Below are 17,651 nucleotides of genomic sequence, written 5' to 3' on the forward strand. Positions count from 1 at the left end.
TTTTTCTGTTCAGCTCCAAGATGTTAAGAAGAAAGTGAAATCATTACAAAATTTAACATCAGCTACTGTTATGAAAGTTGATATTAACTAGAAAGGTTGAGAATATTGAAAACTTTAATCAAAGACATCATTTGCATCTTTTGAATTTTTCAAGGTCACCAGAAGTCTCACCTGTAGATGCTTTCAAAAAGTATTTAATTGAAATTTTCTTCAGAAACTGTACCACCATTGAATAATGTTTACTACATCTAATCTAATCTACAATTTGTGAGTTGCTCGGTGCCTAGACAGGTTCGAGGTGACATACAATTCGAGAGAAGTAGAAGAAAGGGAGAGGAGGTGGGAGGCTTCTAGTGGGTGGTACAGGGGAGATTATAAGGTACAATATGAATAGGGGGAATCAGTCTCTGAGTTAGAAAAAGCTATTGATTGTCAATGGAGTAAACTGCCTCAAAGAGAAGAGTTTTTGTTTTTTTTTCTAAATTTGAGGTAGCAGGGTTCAGTTTTGATAGCTGTCAGGAGGCTGTTCCAGGTTCTAGAATTTGAATTGGACTGAGAGTATGATGGAACAAGGGACTAAAATTATGACTCAGGAACTAAGATTGAAGGTTTTAAACATATCAGAAATTTTGGAAGCATCCTTACTAGAGGATTCAGGAAGAGAAACTCTTCTTGTTTCTTTTATGAGAACATGTTGTTAGGAATTCTCAGCTTCCTTTCTGTGGAAAAAGGTATGGATATATCCAGATGAAACAAAACAAACACAAGAACAAAAAAGATACTTTTTTGGCTACAAAGAAGGATGTCTTAACATTAGGAGCTACCTTTTTATTAGCATATCCTTGCAAGTGTTTAGTTGGACATTTTTACATTTTTTTTTCTACCTCAAATGTTGAAGGCCTTTATTGATTTAAAAAAGATTATAGCCTGAAGTTGTTTAATTATGGTTGATAAAGTATATATGTGGAAGGGCATAATAAAAACAAATTCTAAGTCCATTTTGCATCTTGAACACTAGTTGCCCAAAGTCGGCAGCATCTAAAGTCCATTCTCAAAAACTACATCCCTCAATTTTTTTTTCTTTCGAGAATTGTCTACTTCTATGTCCAGACCACTAAGTCCATCTATATATATATATACCGCATTCTTGTCCAAAAATTCATCCAAGTCCCATACGCCTAGAACAAGACCTTTTGGATGTGGGAGGGGTCAGCAAAGTGATATACTGGCCACCCAGGCTTGCAACAGAGTAGTGGGGCACCTTACAGGCACTGCTGATGTTCTGGAGGCAGGTATGTATGTTTTTATTCCGATTTTTATGGTGGGGGTCAGTGATCACTGGGGGAATGTGTGGGTGTCTGTACTTTGTGTCTACAGTAGTTATCTGGTCACTTTGGATACTTTCTGGGCACTTATACCTGTTTCTAGATCGTCTAAGTCAGGGGTGTCCAATGTCGGTCCTCGAGGGCCGCAATCCAGTCGGGTTTTCAGGATTTCCCCAATGAATATGCATGAGATCTATTAGCATACAATGAAAGCAGTGCATGCAAATAGACCTCATGTATATTCATTGGGGAAATCCTGAAAATCCGACTGGACTGCAGCCCTCGAGGACCGACATTGGACACCCCTGGTCTATGTCATAACATATAAGTTCCGTCTAGGCAGTTTTGTTAAACTTTTGATTTTTGCTGCAGAACGACTAAGTCTAGGTCGGCCCACATCCCACCCACCTCTTACCTCCCATCCTAACCATGCCCCCCAAAATGCCCCTTTTTACTATGGGCGTACAGTGGCAGTGAAAAGGCCTAAGCTGCTTTTATAAAACCCGTTTCGATGATTAGCACATGGACGACCTGTCTTTTTGATCGTCCAATTGCCGATTTAGGAGGGTTTTTAGATGTATTTTCATTTTATTTCTTCTTTCCCCCCCTCTTAATTTGTGGTCTAAAAAGGACTTGATTAGAATTTTCAGAGGGGACATGTACACCCCTGATGGTGTGAATAAAATGAGGAAGGACCTAGCAAAGCTTGAGGAATGGTCTGAAATTTGGCAGCTAAGATTTAATGCTAAGAAATGCAAGGTCATGCATTTGGACTACAAGATTATACAATTTAGAGGGTGAAGAACTTTTGTGCACAAAAGAGAAGCATGTCTTGGGTGCGATAATATGTGATGATATAAAGGTGACCAAACAGGTTTAAAAGGCGATGGTGAACGCTAGGTGAATGCTAGGGTGCATTGGGAGAAGTATGGCCAGTAGGAAAAAGGTATTGAAAAAAGGTATTAATGAGACTCTGCTGAGACCTCATTTAGAATATTGTGCACATTTCTGGAGACCGCACCTTCAAAAAGATATAAACAGGATGGAGTCAGTCCAGAGGAAGGCTACTAATATGGTTGGTGGTCTTTATCATAAGGCTTACAGGGACAGACTTAAAGATCTCAATATGTATGCTTTGGAGGAAAGGCGAGAGAGAGGAGGTATGATAAGAACATAAAAATTGCGCTGCTGGGTTAGACCAGTGGTCCATCGCACCCAACATTCCGCTCACGCGGCGGTCCCCAGGTCAAAGACCAGTGCCCTAACTGAGACCAGCCTCACCTGTGTACATTCCGGTTCAGCAGAATCTTGTCTAGCCTGATCTTGAATCCTTGGAGGATGTTTTCCCCTATAACAGACTCTGGAAGAGCATTCCAGTTCTCCTTCACTCTCTCGGTGAAGAAGAACTTCATTACATTTGTACAGAATCTATCCCCTTTTAACTTTAGAGAGTGACCTCTCATTCTTCCCACCTTGGAAAGGGTGAACAACTTGTCCTTATCTACTGAGTCTATTCCTTTCATTATCTTGAATGTCTCAATCATGTCCCCTCTCAATCTCCTTTTTTCAAGGGGAAGAGGCTCAGTTTCTCTAATCTTTCATTGTATGGCAACTCCTCCAGCCCCTTAACCATTTTAGTCGCTCTTTTCTGGACCCTTTTGAATAGTACTGTGTCTTTCTTCATGTACGGAGACCAGTGCTGGATGCAGTATTCCAGGTGAGGGCATACCATGGCCCAGTACAGTGGCATGATAACCTCCAATTTGTTCATGATCCCCTTCTTAATCATTCCTAGCATTCTGTTCACCCTTTTCGCTGCCGCCGCACATTGTGCAGATGGCTTCATTGACTTGTCGACCAGTACTCCCAAGTCTCTTTCCTGAGGGGTCTCTCCAAGTACTGCCCAGGACATCTTGTATTCATGTGTGAGATTCTTGTTACCGACATGCATCACCTTACACTTATCCACGTTGAACCTCATTTGCCATTTCGAGGCCCATTTCTCCAGCGTAGTTATGTTGCGTTGCAGATCTTCACAATCCCCCTGCGTCTTCACTACTCTGAATAACTTTGTATTGTCTGAAAATTTAATCACCTCACTCATCGTACCAATTTCCAGATCGTTTATGAATATGTTGAAAAGCACAGGTCCAAGCACCGAGCCCTGCGGCACCCCGCTGGTGACGTTCTTCAAGTCTGAGTATTGTCCATTTACCCCCACTCTCTATTTTCTAGTAGTATTTAAAATCTTCTAGCTATTTTGCAGCACCTCTTCTATGTGCCATTGCTAAGCCCCAGAGCAGCTGAATATATTTGCAGTTGACAACAATGAGTAATGTTTATGGTGTCTGAATTCAGTCAATGGAAGGTGTGAATGCATTTTATAGTTCTCCCCCAATTAAGCTAATGCTTCTTATCTTGACAGTTGTTTCTCTTTGAGAAATAAATATTTGTTGAGATTCGTATCATGCTACTAAAAAATGTACATAGATGCATTACATCCCACAGAGTTAACATGCAAATGATGTCTTTCTTTTTCCTGTAGGCAACCAATTGGTTTAAGAAACATATTGAAGATTTACAGAAAGGCCCATTAGGTTCCTCCTTATCAAAAAATGAGGAATTACTAGATGAGCACAAACAATTTATATTAAAAGGAAAGGTAAGGCATTTGCTAATGGATTTGAAACCCTTACAAAGAGGAATAGGGACCATATCATCTTTTGGCTTCTTATAGCTCTAACTGAAAGGAAGAGAAATTGATTGACAAAGCACTTCAATTCAAAATAGCTGTGAAATGAAATGTACTCCTAAAAAAAAAAACCTGGGCAATATAACCTGCACTGCATGGGTGGTACTGTTCTGGTCCTCTCCTGGGCAGAATGGTTGGATCATATTGCTCTTTACCTGCCATCATCCACTATGTTACTATGAAGTATGAATAATCTTTGTGGGTCTACAACTATTAATTCTTCATGATCCAATGCCACTTGTGAAGGAATTTAAAAAAAAAAGATCAGATTGGTTCTGGGATGTATAATTAACTAAACAAGTATTTCATTTGAAATTAGTTCATATAAAATAGTTGGTTGTGTGATCATTTTGAAGCGTAACGATAAATATAAAATTTTTTTGCTACAAGATCAGTGATTTACATTTATAGATCCTTAGCAATAGGAGTCTATTTCAATGCATAGGAAAAAAAAAAGTCCTGCAAAGTAGATATGTTTTACAAGAATATTTCTTCCCAGCAATGAATTCAGTTTTTTCCAGGGCTATTATGGCTAGTAGAACTCTGCACTACAGAATAATCTTTGCCTACCAATAAATAGCATACTGCTTATGTAAAATGGTTCATTAGCTGGAAACAGCTTCCCTAATTAAGTATGTGGGCACCAGACCTAAATATCGTCAGTATTCATGTAACACCTGACTCCACCCTGATTCCATTCTTAGACCACCCTGGCACTACCAGCTCAATGTGGTTTAAATAGGCAGAAGCATCCCTGTTTGCCTAAACCATGCTGGAAATTTAACCCTAAGTGCACCTAAAATTCTAACGACAGAGTAAAAGAGGTGAGATCCATATTCTTTTCACCAGAGTATAAAGATCAAGTTTCACGATAATTTAAAATTTGAAATACCGCTTATCAAATATCTAAGCGGTGTGCATAATTAATATAAATAGGGGTTCAGAATATGCAGATAGGCAGCAACCAAGGCAGACTAGCAAAATAATAGGGAAGGGGAGGGAAGGGAGAAAAATACAATAATTGAAAAGAAAGAGAGACATTAAGAGGGAAACACAATAGGAAGGGTGTTAAAATCTAATAAGATGGTAAGATTATGCAGATGACATTAATGTTTGAATGCATCTTTAAATAAAAAAGTTTTTAAATTTGTTAAGAGAAGATTCTTCATGAAGGTACAGGGGCATTCTGTTCCATAATGATGGAACAGTAACAGAGAATATTGATGTTCTTGTTGAATCATATATTATATGTCATATCATATACTATATCGTATCATATACTATATGTTGCGATGATGGAATTACTAACAGATTTTGATTGCTTGAATGTAATGATTTTGTAGGTGTATATGGGGTGAGTAATCTGTCAATAAATCCTGGAGATTGTGTCATTCTGGATTTGAATGTTAGAAGTAAAATATGGTAAGTCAGTCTATGTGAGATGGGTAACCAGTGAGCACTGATTAGAAGGTGGTTACACAATCAAATTTTTTCCCTTTGAATAAAAGTTTAACAACTGTATTCTGAATATCAATGAAGAGATAAGTTAATTTAATCATGTATTTTTAATGGGCAGACTGGATGGACCGTTAAGGTCTTATCTGCCGTCATTTACTATGTTACTATGTTAGATCTTTTGAACCAATTTCCTCAATACAAAGTATAATCTGCCCACTGTTTGACTACTGTAATGGTTTATATCTTGGGACTCCAAAATGTTGTTTGAAAGCATTATAATTAACTCAGAATGCAGCTGCGAGGGCATAGGATCCAACTTTTCAAAATAATTGGGGGTACTCAATTTGCCACAAATTACTAAGTGCATATAAAGGAAATTATAGCATGGTAGGTTGTCAACACAACTGGTCAGGCTGTCTTTAAACAGCAGGTCGTGCCACACCCTATCTTGGTCAGTGCTCCTCTGCAGACCAAGTTCACTCATCCCTTATATCTCCTAAGTAGACTCATTGCACATTTCAAAATGTTTATCCCCACCCTTCCTGGCATGGATTATTTTTTTACTCCCCCTTCTTAGAGTCTCAGACAAGATTCATATGTAGAAATCACAGATTGAATTACAATAGCAGTTCCACATTCAGAAAGGCTGCTCCGCCACCTGTATGTACAAACCTTGGAAGCTCATTAATCAGTTGCTCCACAGCCCCTAGGGCCACATTTACATGAAGTGCCTCCTGCCCTCACAATGAAAATCACATGCTGAGCAGGAAATCAGCCATACATTTATATCAACTTATTGTGTGCCAGTCCACCTGCTAAATCTCTAGCGGTCATAGACTAAGTAGTTGGCTTTAGGAACTGAGTTAGCACTGACTCTAATACCTTCTGCAAACCTGTTAATTGGCACCTCATTTGGTGGTAACAGCTTTAGCACAATGCCTTCTCCTTTATTAGTAGTGACTCCAGCACAACATCCCTCTTATCTTCTTTTACCAAACATCCTCTTCTTTCTCCACTCTCTGCCCAGCAGTATTATTCTCTCACTCCTCTTTTTCCCTGGCCCACATTATATGGAATGATATGGGGGTGACACAACACTAAAGCAGTATCTCTCATTCATGGTGCCCTGCACAGGCCCTGCTGTAAGAAAACTGGCCGAGAGAAAATATAACGAGAAAAATTAAGAATTTTTTTTTTAATATTATATTAAGAAAAGAAAAATAGAATAAAATACAAAAATGTGCAAGTGGGAAGGCAAGAAAAAATGCAGAATGTTTCATACACGACTCTGCAGAAAACTGAGAACTGAGCAGCCACACGCCTGCGCCAGGCAGAAAGGCACACGCGCATGCGCAGTGCGGTCAGTTGCAAACTTTTTAAAGTTCTTAACATGCATGTACACTTTAGCAGCTGTCTGTACCCGGGCTCCGTGGATGACATCACCCACATGTGAGAATATGCTGCCTGCTTGTCCTGGGATAACACTTTTTCAATATTATATCATAATTAATAATATTTTTTAATCCTTACAATCAGAAGATGCTACTATATTTAATTGTTTTGTGATAAATGTTTTACTTTTATATTCATCATAAACATTTGCACTGCACTCTGTAGGAATGGAGTTCTGTTGTTGAAAGCTTGAATGAAGAGGCACACAAGATTACGTCTTTAGAGAAGTATTCAGAGAAAGAACACTTGAAACTTTCAAATCAAAAATTAAATACACTATATGAAGAATTTTGGCACCTCATGGATAGAAGACAAACCCTCTTACAGGAAACCAATGACTTTTATAACAATGCCAACAAGGTTAGTATACGTATATGGCATGTCTGTAATTACATTTGCTTAGATGTCAGTTACTGTATTAATGGAGAATAATATAAAAATGAAATGATCACTACATTAATTTTTTTAAATGAATGGGGTAATTTTTTAAAGCATGCTTTACACTTAGAAACTGGCTATTAGAAAATTGTGCAGGGGTGTATGCATGCGTAAAAATTAGGCATACAAAAAGATAGCAACAGTTGTTATATGATATATATGTAGGTGTTGTCAGGGATTCAGTTTGGGTAGAGGTGAAGTGCAGATGTTCATTTTATAAAATATTTGTGTACATAAATGAAGTACATGCTTATATTTACACCTGCCTTAGAGTAGGTGTAAACTCTCATAAAATATGTAGATATTTTTTAAAGACAACATATGTGCCTTTATAAAATAGTAGTGTACATTCATAGGACCATACACTAATCACTGGTATAATCCACATCAATACTTCACATTCAGACCAAGAGTAGGCTGTTCACTGTTTGGTATTTATAATAGTATTGCTAAGGGATATCAGACCACCCCCGGAACACTCATAGTTCCTCGGGGGTTCAATTCCTCGTGCTTCCCAATATGGCATACTTATTATGCTTTTATCTTTGAATATCTTTTTTGTCATTTGATATTTCTTTTACTTTTTGTTCTGTTGTGCTTATCATTTACATATTTCATCCATTTCTATGCATTTTGATAGATTCAATAACTTATTTAACATATTTAATAACTTATTTATTAGCTTAGCTTTGCAGTTTCTAAGTCTTGCGTCCCCTTTACCAACGCGTTTCTCTCGTTCTTTGTCAAGGCTGGGGACTGAAAATATACAAACAGAACATACCTAAGAATCATAAAGACCCCAATAAAGATTACTAAACAGAACTACCTTATGTGCTATAAAAATCTTAAACATGGGAAGGTTCTACCTGCTATTCCTATTCATTACCTATACATGCTGCCGGCATCAAAATATGGCCACGGCGTCCTACCAGGGACTGAAATAGAGAATCCTGTTGGTGTCATTTCCGGTCCCAAATGGGACTGTCAAATGACAGCAACCAACCCTCAATCTCCTCTGTTCAAGGGAGGAAAGGCCCAGTTTCCCTAATCTTTCATTGTAAGACAACTCCTCCAGCTCCTTAATCATTTTAATCACTCTTCTCTGGACCCTTTCGAGTAGTATCATGTCCTTCTTCATGTACTCCAGCACATATTTTAATTGTGGCATTCCACCTTGCAAGTGCACCTTGATGATCTCACAAGGAGGTCACTATTCTGCAGCTGCACAACTCCATTTGCAATGAACTGGAAGCTGTTTGGCCAGAAAAATAGTACTTTTTACATGCAATATCTTTGTATTGATGTGCCCTGTTTATGTGGTGTGTTATTAAATGTATTTTGAGCTTAATAAAGCAAAAATAAAAACCCAGAACCCTATTTAGCAGATCGTATTGAGGACGTCCAAAGCCCGCCTTTGTCCCATCCACAGAACTCATGTCTATCTAAAGCTCAAACCACGCTGAAAAGTAGACCTGCTTTTCATTCATCTACAATTTCAGTGTTAGATGTATGCACTATGGCGTCCAAATATATGTAAATGAGTGAAGAGGCGTCCACATCAAAGCCTCTCCCACACCACACCACACCCATGCCTATATGGTTAGGCACAATTTTTCTTGAAAGGTGCCCAAAGAATTGCGTCCACATCCTTTGAGTGTCCAACTACCAATTATCACTTGTTAAGACCCTTAAATTGTTTATTAACCACTTAGTTTGGATGCCTAAGTCCCGCTTAACTTTAGGTGGGACTTAAGCGAGCTTAGGCATCCTTTATAGAATCACGCCCTTTGTATCCACTAGAGAATGACAAAGGGACAAATTTTTCCCCATCCCCGCAGGAACTCATTTTTCCCATCCCGTCCCCACAAGTTTTGTCGCAGTCCCTGTTCCTGACCCATTCCTGTAAGCTCCTCCTTATCTGAACAGGCCTCGAACACTTATGATTTTAAAGTGTTTGAGGCTTGTGCAGATGGGGACAGAATTTACAGGGATGGGACAGGGACAGGGACAGGAAAAGAACTCATGGGGACAGGATGGGAAAATGAGTTCCTTCAAGGATGGGGGAAAATGTGTCCCCGTGTCATTCTCTAGTCTCCACCACCTCCACTGGGAGACTATTCCAAACATTCATCACCCTGCACTGAATATCGTTCAGCATCTACCTAACTTCCAAGTTCACCAAAGACATGAATAGTCAATGCTGGTGTCTGGATTTGTCCTAGCATTGAATATCTTGGATCTAATTTAACCAGAAGCAGTCAATGCCTAAAACCCCCCCAAAAAACACAGACTACCAGCAGCTGCATATTGACCCAATAGTATGAAAGTTTTGAAAGCTACTGACAGTACAAAGGTACTAGTGGCAGAATTATTGCTGTACCAAAAGTGAGATATTAGAAATCACTGGACTAACATCAGCATTTTAATTGTACAGTAACTACCTAAAAATGTATACATTTTAGTCTAGTTTTTCCATCACCATGTAAATATATTTATTAATAAATCACAACTTTATTTTGTCAGGCATTTGATAAACTTGAAAATATTGAGGCTTGCTTGAAACTGCTAAAATCAAAGGATCTAAGTGAGCCTGTTATGACCATGAAGCTTAAAGACCTACAAAAGGAAGCTGAAGAGTGCACAGTGGATGTTCTGCATAAAGGGAAGCATTTAATCAAGGACTCCAATAGGTGGGTGAAAGCTCCTTTAGTTCATGGAAACAAGTCATTCCTTAAAATTTCACAGAAATTCACAATTAATTATATACTTGGGTTCCTAGCATAAGGAAGCTGTAAGCACAGGTGAAAGTTAGTATGCCTGTACCAGGGCCTATGAAGTACAAGAGGCCTTACCCTGTTGTGATCAGGATGCATTTGTGCAGCTCAGCCAAAATCAGACTCATTGACTCCCTACACTGTTATTTTGATATACAAGCACTTTGGATTGCGAGCATGCTTCCGGAACAAATTACGCTCGCAAACCAAGGTACCACTGTACTTGTCTCAATTGCTCAGAATCCTCTCGGTCCATTGATCTCAATATTCCAAATGCTCACAGTGCTCCCCACTCATGCCAAAAAACATGTTCAAAATAGTTCATATTGCATTTCTTCTTATTCTTTTCCTTTAATAATCCTTAATGAATATCACATAGTCATTATAGATCTTCAGTTCAAATATAACTGCAATCTTCCTCTACACAGTCCATGTTTCTCCAATTGCTTCCTTAGAAGGAAGAATGTACAGCTCTGCAGAGAATGTATGGTACGTAGCTGTTTTAACACCACATACTTAACGTGATGACTTTTATAATGGAGCAAAGTGTTCTTATCAGATTTTTTTCTAAATATAGTAGTCTCAAACTGCCCTGACCTATACAATATACTAATATCCCAAAAATTGACTTGAAAAGCACTAATAGGGCTCCTTTTACTAAGGTGAACTAGCGTTTTAAGCGCACGCAGGAAATTACCGCATGCTACACTGTGTATATGCGGCTAGAACTAACACCAGCTCAATGCTGGTATTAAAGTCTAGTGCATGCACAATGTATCATGTGTTATTCCATGCGTTAAAGCCCTAACTATGATTGTCTTAATTTTTCCTTTTGGTGGGCGAGCTTATGTTTAAGCTACAGGTATGAAAAGATGAATGCCGATATTTTAGGGCATTGTAAGATATTTAATTTAGCTTGGGGTCCATTAACATCTTTTGTACAATTGTTATAGTTCATTTAGCCTTCTTTTACTGATGTAATTCAGACACATCCGGGGGTTGGGTGGGGGGATGTATTATTAGGGTGATCTTTAAGGTAATTGTGGGGGGAGGGCATATATTGTTGTACTAATACTGATTGTATTTAAGTGCTTAGTTATTATTACTGATGTGAATATTGTGTTGCACTTTTTGTTAGTAATAAAAATTAATAAATAATTTTTTTTTAAACCCTAACGCAGCTTAGTAAAAGGAGCCCATAGTTTCTGAAAACACCAGGTGGAGGTTACATTGATTCAAATATTGTATAAACTGATATACAGTACACTCCTCCCCCTTCCAAATAAAAAATATATCACCAATGAATCATTTCCAGATAACAATATTCTTAACATATGTGGAATCATAGATGAATTGTTGTTCAAAATTTGCCATATAAAGGCATGCAACTGTAGGAGCCACTGTGGCCCCCATAGCAATCTTTTTTATTGCAAGTAAAATTGACTCTCAAAACTAAAATAATTATATCGAATTACAAAATTTGCCATACACATTAATAATTTCTTCTTACATCCTATTGTGTCAGACTTAGCCAAATATTGGTCTATTACTTGTAATGCTTCCATTTGCGAAATGCTAGTATATAATGATGTAATATCTAACGTGACCAGCCATATTTTCTCATTAGTATCTAGCACAGTGACAAGATCTTGCAATTTCTGCATAAAGTCCATCAAATCTCTAATGTATGAGGGGCTAGTGAATACAAATGGCTGAAGATAGAAATCTAAATACTGTGAAAGGGGTTCAAATAATGAGTTACAACAAGACACAATAGATCTTCCTGGGGGGTTTCAATGGACTTGTGCACTTTAGGCAAAAAAAAATATATATATAAGAGATATTAGGAAATTTGTTGTATAAATAATTAAATTCCTTAAAAGAAATAATCCCCTGTTTATTTGCTTTAATTAGTAGGGCATATACCTCCTTCTGAAAATCAACAGTGGGGCTAATAGATAACTTTGTGTATACTGTAAGACCATGTAATTGTCGATACCCCTCATTAAGGTAAGCTGTTCTATCAAGCACAACTATCCCTCCCCCTTTATCGGCTATATTTATTTATTCAATTTTCTATACCGTTCTCCCAGGAGAGCTCAGAACGTTTTATATTAGTTTATTCAGGTACTCAAGCATTTTTCCCTATCTGTCCCTGTGGGCTCACAATCTATCTAATGTACCTAGAGCAATGGGGAGATTAAGTGACTTGCCCAGGGTCACAAGGAGCAGCATGGGTTTGAACCCACAACCCCAGGGTGCTGAGGCTGTAGATTTTACCACTGCACCACACTCTCATCAATTTGAAGTGAAGCTAATTCTTGCTTTTATACTTTTGGCATATTATCCCAACACCCACCCTGTTGATTCTCAATATTAGTGAGATCTTTAATCACCTTATTTTCAAACACCGCAATCATATTATCTTTGGCTCAGGTGGCATCGTAGCCTATGAGTTGACAGAAATGATTTTTGTTCTCCAATATCTGCTTCCTGTTGAATGTGTTCATTTGTACCAAAATGAAGTCTTAATTTTAATGATCTAAAAAATCAATGCAAGTATACTCGAACAAAATGTGGATTGTACCTTGGTGTCGGTACAAAAGATAGTCCTAATTCCCAAACTGATTCCTCTATGGATGTTAGTTGTCTTGAGGACAAATTAAATATGATAATCAGTGAGTCTTCACTGGCTTGTGCGTTGATTTGGAAACCGTAAAAAAAACCAAAACTGTGGCAATACTGGTTTGCTGAACTATAGGTTGTCCCTTGCTCACTCTCTCATCTGCTGATGATTCACTAGACAAATTAATTAGTATAATCTTATTAGGCCAAATCTTTTTTCTGCCTTAGGTCATTTCTGCTTTAATCATCTTCTCTTCGCTCTCTTCTTTTTATCCAACATCTGCCCTTTCTCTCCTTCCATGCAGCATCTGCCCTTATCATCCAGCCTCTGCCCTCTTTCTCTGCACCTTCCATCCACTGTCTGCCCTCTTTCTCTGCCCCTTCCATTCACTATCTGTCCTCTCTCTCTCTGTCCCTTTAATCCACTACCCTTTCTCAATACCCCTTCCATCCATTCTCTGACTGCCCACTCCCCCTTCCATATGGCATCTTCCCTTTTTTCTACATCCCTTCCATAAATTGTCTATCCGGTGCCCCTTTTCTCTTTTGTACATGATTCATTTCAGCTTCACTTTCCAGTTTTCTCTCTCTGTCTCCAACCCCTCCCCTATGCTCTGGCATCTCTCTCTTCTCTTTACCTTCCTTTCTTCCCCCCATGGTCTGGCATCTCTGTCTCCTTCCTTTTCTCCCCTCCCCCTCCCATGACTTGGCATCTCTCCTCTCCTTCCCTTAAATCTATCCCTCCCCCCTCCATGGTCTGGCATCTCCTCTCCTTCCTTTCCGCTTGGTCAGGCATCTATCTCCTTTCCTTCCCTCCTCTGATGCCCTGGCATCTCTCTCCTATCCTTTCATCACTCCCTCACCCTCCATGCTCTGGAATTTCCTCTCCTTCTTTTCCCTCCCTCCTTCCTCTCCCCTTTCCATGTCTCCTTCCCTTCCTTCCATGCCCTGGCTTCTATCCCTCCCCCTCCATTGTCTTGCATCTCCTTTCTTTCTTTCCTCCCTTTCCTTTCCTTCCCTCCCCTCCCTTCCCTGGTCTTCCTTCTCCCCAGTCGGGTGCATCAATTATCTCCCCCACTGCTTCCCTTCTCTTTGTCACCTCCTCCACAATTGGCAGTGCAGCATTCACAATGTGCTGCTCTTGGCTTCAGGCCTTCCTCTATGCCGGGTCCTGCCTTCATGGGAACAGGAAGTAGGCAGGACTCAGCAGAGAGGAAGGCCCGAAGCCAAGAGCAGCACATTGTGAATGCTGCTGCTGCCGGAAGAAGTTCATGATGTTGGCCCTCAAAGCAATCCCTTGGTATGCCACTGTGGGAAGGTGAGGGGAAGGGAGGGAGGTGGACAGAAGGGACCGTGCAACAGCTCTGGTCACATGAGGTGACAAAAATATTGGGGGTGCCCGGGCACCCACAGAGCTTATGTCTTTGATTATACATATCACATGTCCAAAGTATATTACCTAAAAGTGATAAAAACCAGCGGATTAGAAAAAGAGGTAATTGATGGAAAAATTGCCCAGTTTGTTTGTTATCCAAGAAACTCTTCTTTCTGTCTGATTGAAAACCCACACTTCATTAATATGGTTCAGTTACTGATGCCAGGATACAGTCCACCCAGCATAGCAGGTGCTGCAGGGAACCTGCTGAATAAAGTATATGACAGAGAAACGGAGCAATGTGGAACACGTCTAGAGAGTAAAATTGTTAACCTAAGTCTTGATGGGTGGAATAATGTCCATGATGATCCTTTTGTATGTGCTTGTATAACAACAGAAGAAGGGCATGTCTTTAAATTCAAGTCTTCCACATACTGAAAATTGTAACCTAACCTGTAGCACATAATTCAAAATTATTCTATCATGGTTTTAAATTGTTGTATGGATCTTCAGAATGCCGTTAGAGATTAAAAAAAAAAACCGCCCCCAACAACTAGCAACTACCATCGATCCAATTACTGTACATATAATACGTATTGAATATAAATGTGATTTTTCTTTTTAGTTCATTTTCATTTTCTTACATCTACGTGATATTAAAATATATTTTCACCATTTACCTTGTGAGTTCATACTTCTTATTGTATTCAATTAATGTCGTTACCTCTCCCAACATACATGTTTCAGAGAAACTTTCTTCAGGGTCGAGGGGTTATATTATCATATCTACATCTAAACACAAAAATGAGTTTAAAAAATGTTTTGCAGTGTGTAGGACTGAAACACTAATTCATAATAGTCACTATTAGTGCTTACCTATATTGGATTCAAATGAATGCCATGAAACCTGACGTCATCGTCTTCTGCCGACAATTTAAATGCTCAGCTGATCTGACGTTAATGTCATGACATGCTTTATTTAAGTGCTCAGCTGGTTTGGCGCTAACATCATGGCGTATTTAATTGCTTAGTGGTTTGGCACTGACATCAGAATGTGCTGCATTACATCATAGTAATACCAAAAGTACTGTTATTACTGAGTCCATTCTATTTCAAAATTTTAACCCCCTGATGGGGAACATGTTTCCAATTAATCCAGACATATTTGAGACATATTTGTTCCGACCTGGAGGAATTTCATCATCAGGCTAAGTTGATGAAACAGATTTTACCAGCGGGGTTATCCAAAACAATAGTTCAATAGGCATACTTACAAGCTAAGTATGCTCAACTTTAATTGCTCTTAAATTACCATGAAGAAAAGACAACATCTGGTATGATCTTTGTTCAAAAATATACCCCTCTCTCATTCAAAGTGAATCAGCTAATTGTTCAACATTGGCATGTGGCCCAGTTGGCAAGTGTGAAGTTTCCAGAGAGGCTTATATTTTCATATAAATGGACAAGAAATTTTGGCAAATTAATGAAAAATAACATCCAACCACCTCAACAGAGTCACACAGTTTGTGGCAATTGCCAATGGTGTGAATTTGCCATGGTGGGTAAATGTTGCCAACATCCAGACAAGGATACCATATACTATACTCATGAGAGGACTAACTGTAATTCCACTTATGTGGTCTACTTAATTTAGTGTCCCTGTAACAAGTTATACGTGGGACGCACAATTTGTTCTATTAAAGTGCGTCTGAATGACCATAAATCTAGGGTATGCACAGAAAGAGACAGAGTGTCTTTAGTTAAACATTGGTAACTGATGGGCCATAAATGGTCAGATATTCTATGGTGAATTATTGATTCTGTGAAGATAGGGTGAAAGGGTATAAATATTCAAAAATATTGGCTATAAAGGAGCAACAGAGTTCCTATGAGCGTTGGGAGCAGCGCAGAATATTCAGCGCAGCTCCCTGCACTAATAACCTCTATCGCGGTTTATTAAAAGGGGAGGGGATGGAGGTTTAAGCAAATATAAGAATATATATATATATATATATATATATATATATATATGCTATAATATTATTGTTTTGGTTAAATAAATCAATTTAAATTCTTATTAAGATAATGATTATTTTTCTCTTTTCAATAAAGTACAGCAGAAACATCCAAATATGTATAATTAATCTATTAAACTGGAGATAGTTCACCTCACAATAATTTTATAATTATTTATCTATGTATTTTTTAATAACATAACCAAATCAGTAATTTTTGATATAACTATTAAACTAATCTGAAAAAATGAAATCTTCATATGATGTCAATATTAAAATAATACTAGCAAAAATGAGTCTTTCTGTAGAAAATCCTGATGTAAATCAAGTCTTTCTGACTAGTGATTTTAAATCATGATTTAAATCAATTTGATATAAATCAAATCTACCCTGGTCCCAGGTGAAAAGGCAGCACTGTTTTCTTCTAATTAGTCAACTTGACATCCACCTAGAAACAGTGCTAACAGCTGATTCATTCTTCTTTAGCTCTCAAATGGCTGGAATTCAAGAAACAGTAAGACACATTCAGAAAAGAGTGGATCAACTAATCCGCCTATGCCTTCCAGCCAAAGAGTATGATGCTAAGAAACAGGAACAAATTATTTCCTTGGAAAATCATCTTAAAAAGGTATATTATCAGTTCATATGCTCTTTATTTCTTCATCTTTGGCACACAAACTGTTTCTGAACGTCGATTCCATAAATTGGGTAAAAACATTTACTTGCCCATTGCACATGTTTAGAACACAAACATATACACATGTAGGTATGAACTTACATACAGTACAAGTACAAAAATCTGGACTGCTCAGGGTTTTGGTCAGTTCAGATTTTTCCAGATTCTCAGCAACTTAAATATAATGTCTCATCGAATTAGACCATATTAAGAGAGTCATAGAAAATGTAGGTATTCTACTGTAAAATTTGTTTTGGAATGTTCATTTTTTCCTGTTTATAACATTTACTGTAAGAGCTCTATCATCACCGTCTCTGTCTCTCTTTCTCGCTCTCTTTTCTAAAGAGTCTGAATTCTTGGGTGGTCCAGACTCTCAGGTGGTCCAGATTTCTGGCCTTATATTGTATATGCTAGTGTGCCACCTAAATACTATTCTCCAATCACACAACAATCTTACATAGCACATACAGTGGTGCCTCGCATAACGAACGCCTCGCACAGCGAACGCTGCGCACAACGAACTTCATGTCTTGCTTCCTACAACGAACTTCGTTTCACACAACGAAGTCGCCCGAGCTGCATCCTTCCGCGCAGGCACTGCGCTTAACTGCCCTCTCTCTGCCTGGCTCCCTGTGCAGTGGCGGACCGTCGGCTCGCAGGGGCCCGGCGCCTACTGCTGATGCGTTGGGGGGGGGCGGAGCTATTCTCGCCGCTTCCCCGATGCTAGAAAAATAACAGCTTTGTTCTCTCTCACCATTGGC

General features: G+C 38.7%; 1 protein-coding gene across 7 annotated transcripts in view; it reads left to right on the forward strand.

Moving 5' to 3' along the window:
* The window catches only part of CCDC141 (coiled-coil domain containing 141), a 225,859-nt gene that overhangs the window by 55,628 nt on the left and 152,580 nt on the right, over nt 1-17,651 (forward strand). For 6 of the 7 annotated variants that reach the window (XM_033944939.1, XM_033944944.1, XM_033944945.1 and 3 more), the window contains 4 exons: nt 3,871-3,987; nt 7,153-7,347; nt 9,949-10,115; nt 16,701-16,842. In XM_033944939.1, coding sequence (XP_033800830.1) covers nt 3,871-3,987; nt 7,153-7,347; nt 9,949-10,115; nt 16,701-16,842 — 621 coding nt within the window. The remainder of the gene's footprint in view (nt 1-3,870; nt 3,988-7,152; nt 7,348-9,948; nt 10,116-16,700; nt 16,843-17,651) is intronic. The other variant, XM_033944940.1, reaches the window with a different exon arrangement.

This window comes from Geotrypetes seraphini, chromosome 5 (genome assembly GCF_902459505.1).
Source record: "Geotrypetes seraphini chromosome 5, aGeoSer1.1, whole genome shotgun sequence".
In the NCBI taxonomy this organism is placed as follows: Eukaryota; Metazoa; Chordata; class Amphibia; order Gymnophiona; family Dermophiidae; genus Geotrypetes; species Geotrypetes seraphini.